General features: G+C 47.3%; 2 protein-coding genes across 2 annotated transcripts in view; one reads left to right on the top strand and one right to left on the bottom strand.

Annotated features, from left to right (window-relative positions):
* Positions 1-1,854, bottom strand: part of GLP2R (glucagon like peptide 2 receptor) — a 43,457-nt gene extending 41,603 nt beyond the window's left edge. The window contains exon 1 of the mRNA XM_027518798.1: positions 437-1,854. Coding sequence (XP_027374599.1) covers positions 437-625 — 189 coding nt within the window. The 5' untranslated portion in view covers positions 626-1,854. The remainder of the gene's footprint in view (positions 1-436) is intronic.
* A 1,941-nt stretch (positions 1,855-3,795) lies between these two features.
* GSG1L2 (GSG1 like 2) lies at positions 3,796-11,815 on the top strand. The gene is made up of 5 exons (XM_027516700.1): positions 3,796-4,093; positions 7,361-7,408; positions 8,472-8,621; positions 10,428-10,539; positions 11,557-11,815. Exons 1-5 carry the CDS (start codon positions 3,796-3,798, stop codon positions 11,813-11,815), a joined length of 867 nt encoding a protein of 288 aa, XP_027372501.1.
* Positions 11,816-14,487: the final 2,672 nt, after the last annotated feature.

Genomic DNA, 14,487 nt, shown 5'->3' with positions numbered 1-14,487 from the left:
AGGAAGGAAAAAGGAAGATAGGAAGGAAAGAAAAAAAAATCCACTCATTCAGTCTAAATACTCAAACCTGGAATAATGATGAAAGCGAACAAAAGAAACATGCAGGGATTTTTAAATGCTATTTGCAGGGTTCACGCTGACATGCAAAAATGCTTATCATCTGATGTAAAGGGGAGACCAGGATACAAAATGTTTTCCACATCCTAATTCCAGCTGGGGAAGAAAAAAAATGCATAGAAAAAGGATTTGAGGAACATATGCCATAATATCAACAGTGATTACCTCTGAAGGCTTGGGTTATGGTTGATTGTCATTGCCTTAATACCATTTTACATTTTCCAAATTGCCTACAAGAGGCCTGAAGTGCTTCTATCATCAGAAAATACATACAACTGATAATAATAACAATAACAATAATAATACAAACGGCTCTTACTTGTTTGATGGAAACCAGAAGCAGAAGGGCCAGGAAGGGCCTCGCAGGGGTCCAGTGAGCCAGCTTGTGGGGGGAGGAGAGAGGCCCAGCCCCCTGGGCAGCAGGGGTGCCCATGAGCAGCACATGGGCTCCAGGCAGGGGGCTCACTGCCCTCCTCCGGGACCCTGCCCAGCTCGGCCCCGGCCTCATCTTTCTTGCTGTGGGTCACAAGTGTCAGCACATCCTTCGAACGGTCCAAGATGTACCGCAGGCGGCCGCCTCTTGCATTCCTCTTCCTCCAGCGAGATGTTTGCACAAACCCTCTGCACACCGCCCCTGAGAGCGTCTGGCCCAGTCTAGAGCCATCTACCGAATCTCCAAAGTTTCTCATCCCCCGTCCCGCCTCCCCCTCAAAAGGCAGGGAGATTTTTCCCAGACCTTCCCCAAGTGCTGGGACTTCCTGGGCAGAGGCCGCCCAGGAGAAGAGGCAAGGCAGCCAGTGGGTTCCACCCCTGAAGCCCCACCAGCTGCAAAGGACCAGAGTGGGACTGACCTGGATTCCAGGCCCTGAGGACCAGTGGTGGGAGGATGGGCCTCCTGGTCTGAGGTGGGCATCTTCATCATGGGGGACACTTGTTATTGAGGCTTTAAGTTTGTCCAGGATGGGCTGAGCCCAGCTACCAAGGCAGGGTCTCCTCTGGCCCTGTTTATGCCAAGACTTCCAGAAAGACAGCTTTTCTGCCCAGGAGACACCAGCTCCTGCCCCAGGGCCTGAAGCAAAACCCCCATCAGTGGGCTTCCCTGGGGGTCCAGTGGTTGGGAATCCACCTGGCCAGGCAGGGGACATGGGTTCAGTCCCTGGCCGGGGAAAATAGGATTCCACATGACGTGGAGCAGCTAAGCCCATGTGCCACAACTATAGAAGCCTGAGTGTGCTAGAGCCTGTGTTGCACAAGAGAAGCCCCGCAGTGAGAAGCTCACACACCACAGTTACAGAGCAGCCCTCATTCTCTGGAGCTAGAGAAAGCCACTGCACAGCCACAAAGACCCAGAACAGCCAAATAAATACTTAAAACAAAACAAAACCCCATCACCGACTTCAGCTCCTGCTTCATAGCAGCGAACCAACATGCTGAAAAGTCAAAAAACGTGCTCGCCTCTAGATGGCTCTCACCTGTGAGCAAAGGTTGCTCAGTCCACCAGGCAGATCCTTTGTCAGAACCCATGATCCATTATTGCCAACTAACAGGTGTGTAGTTTTCCACCACAACTCACATGGACAAAATCTTCTCACCTGACAGCCTACTTCTTTCATCCTTAAAATAACCCTGTGAGGGGATGGTTAGTTCTCTGCTTGATGGCTGCAACATTGAGGTTCAGAGAGGTTAAGTGGCTTGCCCAACACCACACAGCATGTTAAAGGCAGAGCCAAGATACCTAGGTCTTCTGACCAGTCACCTGACCACAGAAGCTTGATAAGGTCCCATATCTGACCCTAACCCTCTAGGTGAGTTCATTTTTTCTAGGAGGTTCAGCACTGTATCTCTGAGATACTCTGCTTGGCCCTTCTCATCCACCCCTCCCTGTCCAGCCCCTTCCAAGCCTTTCCTGAACTTGAGATTCCACAGAAGACGTCCTGATTGTATGAAATGCAGGTCAGCAAGAGACAGGAACACCGTGTTTCCATTTAGGCTATTTTTCCCCCCATAAGTTGGACCAGAGGCTCTCATCTTGGCTAACTTTCCCAAGTGAGTGAACTTTGAACAGTTGGGGCAAAACAGGTGAGCATCCCTTAATAGAAATCCTTTGACAGCTTAAAACAAACAAACAAACAAACAAACACATGGCGAGATTTTAAATACCAGCAGTAAAACATTCAAAATGAACACAGACCCCCTACCCCAAGATGGACTCACATAATGATGCGACCTCTGGAATCCATGTGGTCATCCCTCTGGGACAGCAGAGAGAGGAATGGAGTAACCCAGAGGGAGAAAACTGCCCACATGATGGTTCTGATCCTTCCATACGGCTGTAAAGCTAATCTGTGATGCACTTTACAGATTGTCTTCCCAATCGCCTACTTGCAAAAACAGTGCCGCCTGCTTGATAAGAATATTCTGTCTAGCCTCTCTGAACTTTTTCTCAAAAACAGCCTTTTTCTAAAGGGACAGGGGTTGTGGGGAGGGGACAGCTACACATGACTTCCCCACTCGTTGGATGGATGCCATCTAGTGATAAAATGAGGTAACTCCTCTTCCCACAAGACTGGTTGGCAACCACACAGACAGACTCAGCTCACAGCACAGTCCTTGGTCTTTGCCAGCCGGAAAATCCAGGCTAAGTGATGTGGACCCAGATAACACCGGCCTTTTTTCCCACCTGCCCAGGTTGATTCTCTGTCATGATGGGGGAGGGGGGTTTGTCTTTGGGAGGTGTCCATCATAGAATGGAGAACCTTTGTGTTCCAGATGCCACGTGGAACCCTTGAGGACATCATGCCACGTGAAATAAGTCAGTCACAAAAAGACAAATTCCACATATAACTCGAGTGACCAAATTCATGGAGAGTATCATAGGGGCTGGGGAAAGAGGAATGGGGAATTGGCATTTAGTGGGGACAGAATTTCAGTTTTTGCAAGATAAAAAGAGTTCTGGAGCTTTGTGGCAGACTTGAATGTACTTAAGAGTGCACTTAAAAATGATTAAGACAGTAAACTCTGTATTATGTGTATTTCATCACAATTTAAAGAAGAACAAAAATGGCATCTGTGCTCAGTGTTTTGCAGCAGCCTGGATGGGAAGGGAGTTGGGGGGAGAATGGAAACATGTATATGGACGGCTGAGAACCTTCGCTGTTCACCTAAAACTATCACAATATTGTTAATCAGCTATACTCCAATTCAAAATAAACAGTTCTTTAGAAAGTGATGGTGAAAGTGTGAATAACACGAATCAAATTTAAGAGCATTTCGAGTTGGATCTGTAGCTATTCCATCGTGCCTAACACAAAACGGAAGGACATGGTCTTCCAGTATCTAAAAACAGTCATCCAGTTCAACAAAAGAGTTGCTCACATCACATGGGAATAAATGAAGTTCTGCCCTTGCAAAAAAAAAAAGAGAACAAAAACAGAAAACCAGCACCCCTACATCATGGGAAGGACTGAAGGGCTGACGGTGTTGAAGGGAGCACGGCCCAGCTCTGTGGCTCCTTCGGGCACAGATGTCACACCCTGGAGAGCACCAGTTCCCCAGGGTGACGTGCAGGGAGAGAGAGGTAAGGATGCCAGATGGTGGACCGAGGTGGGGCGGGTACCAGGATGAGGCAAGCGAGGGGGACCCCACTGCTCATCCTGCCGCTGCACCCCGCATTCAGCCATGGACCAGTGGGCTAGGCAGCAGCGGGCTCTGGCCCTCCTCCCGGTCTGCCTGGCCCTCACCTTCTCCCTCACAGCCGTGAGCAGCAGCTACTGGTGCGAGGGCACGCGGCGGGTGGCAAAGCCGCTGTGCCAGGATCGTCCGGGGGTGCTGCACTGCATCCACTACAGCCGTGGCAGCAGCAACAATGGGACCCAGGCCGTCCAGTACATTTGGGAGATGGGGGACGACAAGTTCGTCCAGCGCAGGTTCCACGTGGGGCTCTGGCAGTCGTGCGAGGAGACGCTTGGAAGCACAGGTGAGCTCAGCATAAACGGGTCCTCTGGTGGTTCGGGGATGTAAGCTCTCTGGCTTTCCATGTGAAAATATCACCTAGACCCAAGAGAGCCTGCCTGGGAAGACTGCAGCCTGGGGCCCCTGCAGGGAGATTGCTCCACACGCACATCTGCTAGTCAGTCTAATTTAGCACAAATGCCTGGGCGAGTTGATGCATAAGGAAAGGAGCAGATTACAACTGGAGGTGGATGGTGGCACCCACAGAGAGGGACAGGAGGGACGAGGGGGGCTACGGAGACCTGGCCGCAAGGACTCCAGCCTGGGGAGGATGCTCCTGGGCCCTGAACAAGCACAAGAAAGGGATCAAAGGGTGTCTGGTCACCCCCAGCTCTGCTGCCCACTGCAGCTTCCTGGGTATTCCCCTTCTTAATCAGCTTCATCTGCATCCCCCTAAAAGTTGACCCTCCGTTGGACACCCTAATAGAGTCCTCCTGGGGACCCCCTACCTGGAGTGCTATGTAGTGACCCCCCTACCTGGAGGTCATTTTCTAAATAGCTCTGCACCTTCTTCCCAATGCCTCTAAAGAGAGAACGCATTGTCTGAAATGAAGATGTAAAACAAAAACTCCTCTTAGAGAACAAACTTATGGTAGGTAGCCAGGTGGAAGGATAGGGAGCTTGGGATGGACATGTACACTCTGCTGTATTTAAAATGGATAATCAACAATGACCTACTGTAGAGCACAAGGAACTCTGCTCAATGTTATGTGGCAGCCCGGATGGGAGAGGAGTTCGGGGAGAATGGATACATGTATATGTATGACCAAGTCCCTTTGCTGTTTACTTGAAACTATCACAGCATTGTTAATCGACTCTACCCCAATACAAAATAAAAAGTTTTTTAAAAAAAGAAATAGAAAAAACCAAACATTCATGGTTGGGGCAGCTTTTCAACTCAATATTCTTTCTCCTGGGTGAATGAATTAGTCAGCAGAATGTGTTGATTCCAGACTCTGTGCGGTTCTGCTGAACCAAGAAATTCAAGCACAGAGGGGCCTAGGCACACCACAGCGGGTGGGGGTCTGGGGAGAAAAAGCAGACGGGGCGCCACAGTCCGTCCCCAGGACTCTGACACCGTCTCCCAGGCAGGCTGCCTGTACCGCTTGGCTGGCAAACCTCTGTCCAGCTATGTAACACCTGCCTGTCTGGCTTCATGGGATTTATAAAGATTTTTTCCTTTTAATCCTGCTGGACCTATTCAAAAGGAACATCATTTCTGAGGATTCATATTAACCAAGGGGTCACTGCGGTCTGATCCACACTAAACTCACCCTTCTAAGCTATTGTGAATTCTCTTAATCTCCTTGACTGGTCTCATTTTTCACTCTGCCCTGCCCCTGGCTCTGGACTTGCCTCCTTTTACCCCCCATTGAGATAAGGCAGCCCTCACCAGAAGGCTAGTTAGATGTCCAGTCCTCCATGCATTAAGCAGAAAGACAGCAGTAGGGTTTAAGTGCATACTAACCAGGAGAGAAGCTTTCCTATCTAAGTGTTTGTTGCTCAGTCGTGTCCGACTCTTCAACCCCATGGACTGCAGCCCACCAGGCTCCTCTATCCATGGGATTTCTTAGGCAAGAATACTGGAGTGGGTAGCTATTCCCTTCCCCAGGGCATCTTCCCGACCCAGGGATCGAACCCGAGTCTCCTGCATTGGCAGGAGGATTCTTCCTATCCAGTATCTTCAAAGCAAGGCTAACATGGGGACTATTAAACCAATTTTAGAAATAGGAAAGCCATTCCTCTGAAGAGTCATTAACGGGTGGGATGGGAGGGAATCTCAAGAGGGTAGGGATATATGTTACTGACGGCCGATTCGCATTGTTGAACCACAGAAACCAACACAACACTATAAAGCTATTATCCTCCAATTAAAACAAAAAAAAAAAAGAAAAAACAAAAAGAAGAGTCAATGATCTTTGCCCCTAACATTTGCGTCTTTTAGCTCCTAGCAGCCCAGACTGGGAGCCTCGGGATGTGTCTTCCCGGCACCTAAGCTCCTGGGTTGAATCACTGATGCGGCAGGACAGTCTTGGGGCAGTACTGGGCCCCTGCAAGCCCAGTTCTAATGCTGAAACTGCCTCTACCCGTGTTTTCTGTACCATGTTTCCCTCTCAGAGGTCCTAAGACACACTCTTCCTAACCGTGCAGAGACAAATCAGGCATGTCCTTGGCTCCTCCCACTCCACCATCTATGATTCAATTCGGAGCTGATGTGTTAATGGAGCAAGACGGGGGTACCCACCTGGGACAACATCCCAGAGGGTGATTCGCCCTGGTGTCAAATCCTCCATCCACTACTCACCCCCAAACCGGAATTTGGTGACATCAATATACTCAGTAGATAACCAAGGACTCATATCCTTCAAAGGGACTAAACCTCACAGGGGGCAGCACAAGCTTTTCTAGCCAATATGTGCAACATGACTGATGATACAGGCAAAGCACACCCCCTGGAGCACAGAATAAGTCTGAGGGTGGGTTCTGCCTGGTACCTGGTACTCACACACATAACTCTTTCCTTTCCTCTCCCACTCCAGAAAGCAGGATGGAGTGCAAGTAACTGACTCACTTCATAGCAGAGATAGTTCTGAATCTGCTCTATTTCATTTCTTAAAATGATTACAAACACTGTCACTTTCCCCTCTACCCAGAAAGAAATTATTTGAGACTCACGTCATCCTGGATGCTGTTTGGGAAGTCCAGCATCCAGTCGTGCAGCATCAGTCCAGATGGGCTAGGGTATGCTGTAATAACAAACAACATCCAAGTCCCACAGGTTTAAACCACCAAATTCATTTCTAGTTCTTGCTATTTGTATTTTGCCGGTTGGCAAGTGGTGTCTCCTCACTGGAGCCACTCAGGGATCCAGACAGAGAGAGGCTCCACCCGGACATAGGCTTCTGTGATCTCAGAGGCAAGAAAATGAGAACTTTTAGGCAAAACACTAACTCGTAAAGCTTCTGACCGGAAGTGACCCGCACCCACCCACCCCATAATTTCCACCCCCAGTCCTCGGCCATAACAAGGCATTTGACCCAGCCTGGATTCCCTGGGGCCGGATTGCATCATGATGCTCCAGGGAGGGGCACCACCTCTATGGGAACAATAAAGCCACACTCCCCAATCCTTGTTCAGAATGATGTGGGTGCAGCCAAGGGGGGCTGGAAACACAGCTTGTCCCTCGTTGTCAAGGTTCACCCTACTTGATTCTGTCTTCTTTTACTTCCAGGTGAAAACTGCAGAAGTTTCCAGAGTGTAATACCAGCTGAAGAACAAGGTAAACACCTTCCTTATGTTCTGTCCACCAGCCCTTCTCACCATTCGGACAATGTCTATGGTTTCGGTTGGGCTGGGGGGAAAACATGAACGAGTTATTTATAGTTTTTCCATGAATTCAAGTCCCACAGAGCCACTGGCTCTTTTCATGGGCCCTGTAGGCAGTAACGCTAAAAAAAGGTTAAACCATCAACTCTGCAGGGAGGAGGGGGATGCCTTGATAGGCGGTATTTGCAGCTTTTCGGGGTGTGAATACTCCCACCGAGGCCAATTTCAAACTATCAATGCAAGGTGACCGCAGAGCAGGAAAAAAGATGAGTCTAGCTCATCACTGCCAATAGCGTTTTCCCTCTCTATAACACTCATCAAATTTAAACTTACTTTCCTAGTATCGTTTCCCCAGCAAGAATTTAGCTTTTGTGATGACATGGACCATGTCTCTTTCATTCATTGCTGTGTCCCCAGAACCAAACTGCCTTATAGGAGGCTTTTTGCAAATAACAGTTTCGCTCTCTGCCCCTTTTATTCACTCCACATCCAACCTATTTCCTTGAAGCAGCAGGAGGGGTCCCACCAAAAGGATAAATTGTAGGTTGACATGGAAACAAATGAGATTCTTGGCATCTCGAATCAGGGGGCCTCAATGCTCAGACTCCTTCGTCCGCCCTGGTAAAGTTTACCCTCTCCTTCAAAAAATGAAGATAGTGTCTTCTGATGGAATCAAAATAACATGGTTAACTTCTGAACTGGGGAATGGGACCTCCAGCATCCTTCAGGAAGAATTTTGCTTAGTATTTTTTTCCCTCCCAGCTAATGACAATCTTCCCAAAGCTTCTCTTTCAAGCCCCAGGACTCCCCTTGCATTGTCAACTTTCCAAGACTCAGTAGAGGTTTCTGTGGTTTTCACCCCGTGGTGGTTTTTATTTGTTTATTTTTTGTTTTAGAAGTGACCCGAATCACATGATTGAATATCCTAGTATTTCTAAGGGGCTGCCCTGGTGGCTCAGATGGTAAAGAATCTATATTTCTGAGTCCCAGCATCTCTTTTATCCTTACATTTGCAGGTGTCTTGTGGCTGTCTATTGGGGCTGAGGTCCTGAATATCCTACTGACATTGACAAGTGCAGTCCTCCTGGGCTCCAGAGTGAGGCATCACTCTGGGTTCCACTGGCTCAAGGTGGATGCCTCAGTAGCCATCCTCACCGTGCTTGCAGGTACTTTCCAAGAGCATTATCAGAACAGGCAAATTCCCTGCAGCCTACCCCCAAGGGAACTGGCAGAGCTCCAAACTGGCTCTTCCTATCGCTGGCCCATTCAGCGGGACAACTGGTCCACTGGAGAAGATACCAAATTAATCCCATTGGTGGAAGCAATGGGAGGCTGATGAAAAAAGTGGGGATAGGCACAAATGGAAAGCAAAATTTATCAGCATGTCTTTGTCACAACTGTGGGGGAAGAAGTCCACTGGCTTTGAGGACAGAGACTGCCCTATTTGTACAACGGTAAAGCATGAGTCCGTGGAGAAATACTGCCTGGATTCAGAGATCTCCAACTTGCTGGCTGTCTGATTCTGGGCAAGTAGCTTCACTTCTCTAATTAGCTGCCTCAGAAAGCTGTGATGGAACTTCCCTGGCAGTCTGGTGGCTAAGAATTTGTGCTTCCACTACAGGGAGCACGGATCTGATCCCGGTCAGGGAAGATCTTGCATGCCAGTGCAGCTGAAACATACAAAAACAAACAAAATGCTGTGGTGATGACTCAGTAAGAACGCACACAGCATATAGTAAGTACTCAAAAATGGCAGCTTGTTAAAAATTATCCAAGTGGGGTCAATAGCCCTGTGAGTAAAGAACTCCTCTTTTTGGTCTTCTGTGTTGTCCAAGTAATTTTTCCATTACTGTTGTTCAGTTGCTAAGTTGTGTCTGACTCTGCGACCCCATGAACTGTAGCTAGCAGGCTCCTCTGTCTAGCAACAAATGGGACTCTCCAGCAACAGTACTGGAGCCTGTTGCCATTCCCTTCCCTGGGGCCTCTTCCTGAGCCAGGGATGGAATCCCGGTCTCCTGCATTGCAGGCAGATTCTTTACTGTCTGAACCCATAGACCAGGGAAGCCCATAGACCACTAGAGAAGTCCCAAAACTACTTTCTATTTGACCATTGAAGCCACAGTTGGTCACTCCCTGCCATACGTTTATTAAATTAAAATATAGCCCTGTAATGGGAGCCCCTGAAAAAGAAAGACAAAATAACTAATATTTAAAAGTAATATTCAAAGAAACTTTCTGGAACAAAAGACCAAAATCTATGCATATAAAACTCTAATACCTGGGGGGAAAAAAATGACACAGTACATTCAAGTCCTAGACATATCCCACTAAAACTGTTAAAGGAAAAGAAAATCATCTGGGTCCTCAAGCAAAAAGATCAATTCACTTACAGAGAACAGAAAATCACATTGGGAACTGACCAGTTCCTGCTGTGAAAGTCTAAGTGGCCAGAACCTATTCCGATTTTTACGCAAAGTTTTTCTGTGTTAGCAAACAATCCACATTCAAAAGAAAAAGTGACAGAACTTAGGAAAGTATGGCTTCAGGCTAAATGTAGCTCAAGGACCTCTTCCCTGTTCTGGAAAACAGAGGAGATAAAATCGGTGCCTCTGGGGACTTCACTTGTGGCCCAGTAGTTAAGACTCCGAGCTTCCAATCCAAGGGGCGCAGGTTTGATCCTCGGTCAGGAAACTAAGATCCCACATGCTGAGCTGTGTGAGCAGGAAAAAAAAAAAAAAACACCCCACAGCGACATGATAAAATAGAAAAAGGAGGTGGTCTTGAGACAGATGACATGGCAAAGGAACATTCACCACCGTGTAGATTGGTGACTCTTAAGAAATCAGTAGACGTGTAAAACATGAAGGCTGCTTGGAAGGGCTCAAGGAGGATGTTAGTGGGCTAGGACAGCCAACCCATGTGCCGTAAAAAACTGCATTCTTGACTGTAGCTCACAAGCTTTCCTTGTACAGGGCTCCTAGCCATGGTGGCCCACATGATGTACACAACCATTTTTCAAATCACCGTGAACCTTGGGCCAGAAGATTGGAAGCCTCAGACGTGGGACTACGGCTGGTCATACTGGTGAGTCGCTGGCCACGGTGGACAAGCAGGGATGCACACAGGTTTTCTAGGACCACCACCACCGCCCTTGGCCACGGCTCCACCACCTGCTACTCTTGGGACTTTGGGTTAGTTCCTCAACCTTTCTGTAGCTCAGATTCCTCATCTATAAAATGATAAAACCCAGTTCAGATATTTTTATGAGAATGTAAGGTTATGTTTATAAAATTCTTGGCACAGAGTGAAGCGCTCAAGAAACAAGAGATAGTGCTGCTGTTACTTTCTTGAACATGGTTTAAGGAGAAAAGTCCTATTATAATTCTTAATAAATATTTCAGTGAAGAGAGACCCCGTCCTCGATTCTAATGGAAAGACAGGCCATGACATGGAAGTTCTACTAGAAAGACTTGATGCAGAATTGGATACAGAAATGTGAAGTCACCAGCTCAAGGTTGCACAGTTAATGAGAGATGTGTGCAAACCCACAGTGCATGCCTGACTCCCAAGTCTGGTTCTCATTACCATTCACACATTCCCAACAAAAACACGTTGACTGCTCTCTGAGATCTGTGATTCAAAGCATTAGTCGCTCAGTCATGTCCAACGCTTTGTGACCCCATGGACTGTAGCCCGTCAGGCTCCTCTGTCCATGGACTTCTCCAGGCCTGAATACTAGAGCAGGTAGCTGTTCCCTGCTCCAGGGGATCTTCCCAACCCAGTGATCGAACCCAGGTTTTCTGCATTGCAGGCAGATTCTTTACTGTCTGAGCCACTGGGGAAGCCCAAACCCAGGTCCAAATTGGGTAGAACCGGGAGTTGATTTTCCATCCCAGCAGGAAGCCCTGGAATCAGCCCTGCACCCTTTCCTGCTGCTGCTGCTGCTGCTAAATCACTGCAGTCATGTCCGACTCTGTGCGACCCCATAGACGGCAGCCCACCAAGGCTCCTCCGTCCCTGGGATTCTCCAGGCAAGAGTACTGGAGTGGGTTGCCATTGCCTTCTCTGGCACCCTTTCCTAACCATGCCTTTTGTTGACAGCCTCGCCTGGGGTTCCTTTGCCCTGTGCATGGTTGCATCGGTCATGGCCACAAGCAGATACACAGCAGCCCGCCGGGAACTCGCAGACAAAAACAGTGGACAGAAGGGCAGTCGGCACTCTCCACAAGACTTCCAGAAACCCAAGGCTTCAGAAAGTGTTTGGGAAACAGAAACTGCTCCCAGCCCTGCGGGGTGTGCCCTCATTGGTGTATCTAAGCACCTGCCACCAGAGGCTGCAGGCAAGGTGTCCATGTGCTAGCCAGGGTTCATGGCTGACAGATCTGCACAGGCAGACACACCAGACGCTTGTCTACAAGGAGCATCCCTGGAGTGGGCTTCACAAGGCTGTGAAGTAAACTTCCCACCTGCCATCTTACCCTTCACTAAACACCTTTGCCTTCAACTTCTGATTCCTGTTATAATGCCAGTATTTTTAAATGAGATAACACCTACAGAAAATATCAACCATTGACACTCTAGTATAAGTGAGCATCCCAAGCTTTCCTGACAGTTTAATTAGGGTGACAGAGAAAGTAGGCGCATGTGAGGGCTAAGAGGAAGAGCTGAAGAAAGGGGAAAACAAGGCTTTGACTAAAACAATGTAGATTTGTTGCCCACACAGTTATGTTGACAAAAGAGTCTAGAAAGTCTTTTTCCTTAATTGACACACACAGATTAATAGTACATGTGACTATCCTATATTTTTTTCTGTTTTAATTGGGAAGAAATGAATTTAAAAATCAGTTTTGTGTTATTTTTAAAATACATTTTCTTCTAAATGTTTTACTTTCCACCTATAGGAAAATCAGTTTGGAAGGATAATCAAGTGATAAAACAAAATAATAAGGGCTGAATGGAATGACATCTTGTCACAGCTAAGTGGAACAAATGTTTGAATTGTGGTGCTTAAATTAAATTGCCAGGCACTTCTGCTTCTAAAAATAAACACAGTGAAACCTGAAAGTCTTGTTTGAAACAGTGGTATGCTGCGTGTTTCCTAACTTGTTCAGTTACAATATTATATACACCTATTTTGCATTTCAAACTAACATGGTATTGAGGCCACCGATTGTTAAACACATAACTTGGGTTTTAGGGGGGGGAAATGAACTGCCATATCCTAATAATTCTAAATGCATCCTAGCTTAGATTCATATTTTAAAATGTGTTTATGTGTGTAGTGAATGTATCATTTCTGAAAAAAAGTCTGAATGTTTCCAATAAAATCACTCAATCCATTTATGCTGAACTGTACCATGTATCAGAGAAGGCAATGGCACCCCGCTCCAGTACTATTGCCTGGAAAATCCCATGGACGGGGGAGCCTGGTGGGCTGCCGTCTGTGGGGTCGCACACAGTCGGACACAACCGAAGCGACTTAGCAGCAGCAGCAGCAGCCCCATGTAGACTGTCAGAGAATAAGGGGCAGTTCAGCTAACTTCTTCATAGTTGTGGATCTGCCTATGGAATGTTGTGCTATGTTGAACCAGGCATATCCAAAGTGGTATTAAATGGCTTTTTCCTGGAATGAGTCCAACACGAGGAAGGCGTGCTGGGGTCCTCTGGAGCAGAAGAGTTCATACTCAAAGGCCCTGCCCTCCACAGGGTGCATATTCTTTTATAGGACTTGTCACCCCTGTGCGTCTGTGTAGGTAAATCCTGTGTCAATGTCACAACATTGAGAGAGTCTGATCCTAGAGAAAAGGAAATCCAAAAGAAAAGTCCCCAAAGAGACACTCAGTTCTTTTAAAAAAAAAAACTTATGCCTGAAGTTTCCAAGGAAGAAACGAATGTTCTGGAGTCATGTGAGAGAAACTGACGTCAGCAAACAGGATACACGGCATCTGGGGAAAGGAGTCAGTGATGAACGACACATCGGGCCAGACAAGAGGTGACTGGTCCCCAAGGCTCAGGTCAAAACCGACTTTGCTGCATTCTCTGAGTTTCCAAGGCCCTCTGCTTTCTTTTATTTTTTTATTTTTGGCCACACCACGTGGCATGTGGGATCTAGTTCCCTGTCTAGGGACTGAACCCATGCCCCCTGCATTGGAAACGCAGGCTCTTAACCACAGGAACCCCAGGGAAGTTCCCCTTTTATATTTTTTAAGTCTTGATTTTATTCAAGTACAACATGCCTACAAAAAAATTACCCAAACCCTAAGTGTACAGCTTAGGAATTTTCAGACTATGAACACGGCCCCTCAGATCAAGGCATCTCAGCTCCATCTGTCTATCTTCGCTATAAAACAAATTCAGGTGGATTTTAATTCCTCCATATATTGCAATAATCTGTTTGCAGGTCTATTCCCCTCTTATGAACTGTCAATTATTTCTCTATAGCATGAACTGTCCTCTGTACCTCCCAGCATTGAAAACAATCATAGGCATATAGAACTCCCCAACACACACATACATATATATATATATATGTTTATATATATACATATACACACATACACACGTGTGTTTATACAAGTATATGCACACAGATTGCCTGACTGAGCCCTGGCATCTCTCACCTCTCAAGCCTGTCCAGGGTCCTGAGGAATGAGCCCTGATATGCATTAAGGAAAGGCAACCAGGAAACCAATGCAGACTAGGAAAAAACTGCCAGAGTGAAGGCAGAAACTGAAAGCAACAGGCACGGCAATGGACCAGACCCATTCTGGGTGTGGTACACAGTCACCTCCTATATTCTTTCTTTCATTCATTATTTTTGGCTCTCCTGGTTCTCATTGCTGTTCGCAGGCTTTCTCTAGTTGCAGTGCACGGGCTTCTCACTGTGGTGGCTTCTCTTGCGATAGACCATGGGCTCTAGGCACACAGGCATCAGTAACTGCAGCACTTGGTCAGTAGCTGCAGCACAGGGCCTCATTAGTTGTAGCCCACGGGCCCTAGTGCATGCAGGATTAATCACTAAAGAGAACAGAG

The sequence above is a fragment of the Bos indicus x Bos taurus genome, chromosome 19 (assembly GCF_003369695.1).
Source record: "Bos indicus x Bos taurus breed Angus x Brahman F1 hybrid chromosome 19, Bos_hybrid_MaternalHap_v2.0, whole genome shotgun sequence".
Classification (NCBI taxonomy): Eukaryota; Metazoa; Chordata; class Mammalia; order Artiodactyla; family Bovidae; genus Bos; species Bos indicus x Bos taurus.
The sequence above is the reverse complement of the archived record's forward strand: the minus strand, read 5'-3'. Positions and strand labels throughout refer to the sequence as shown.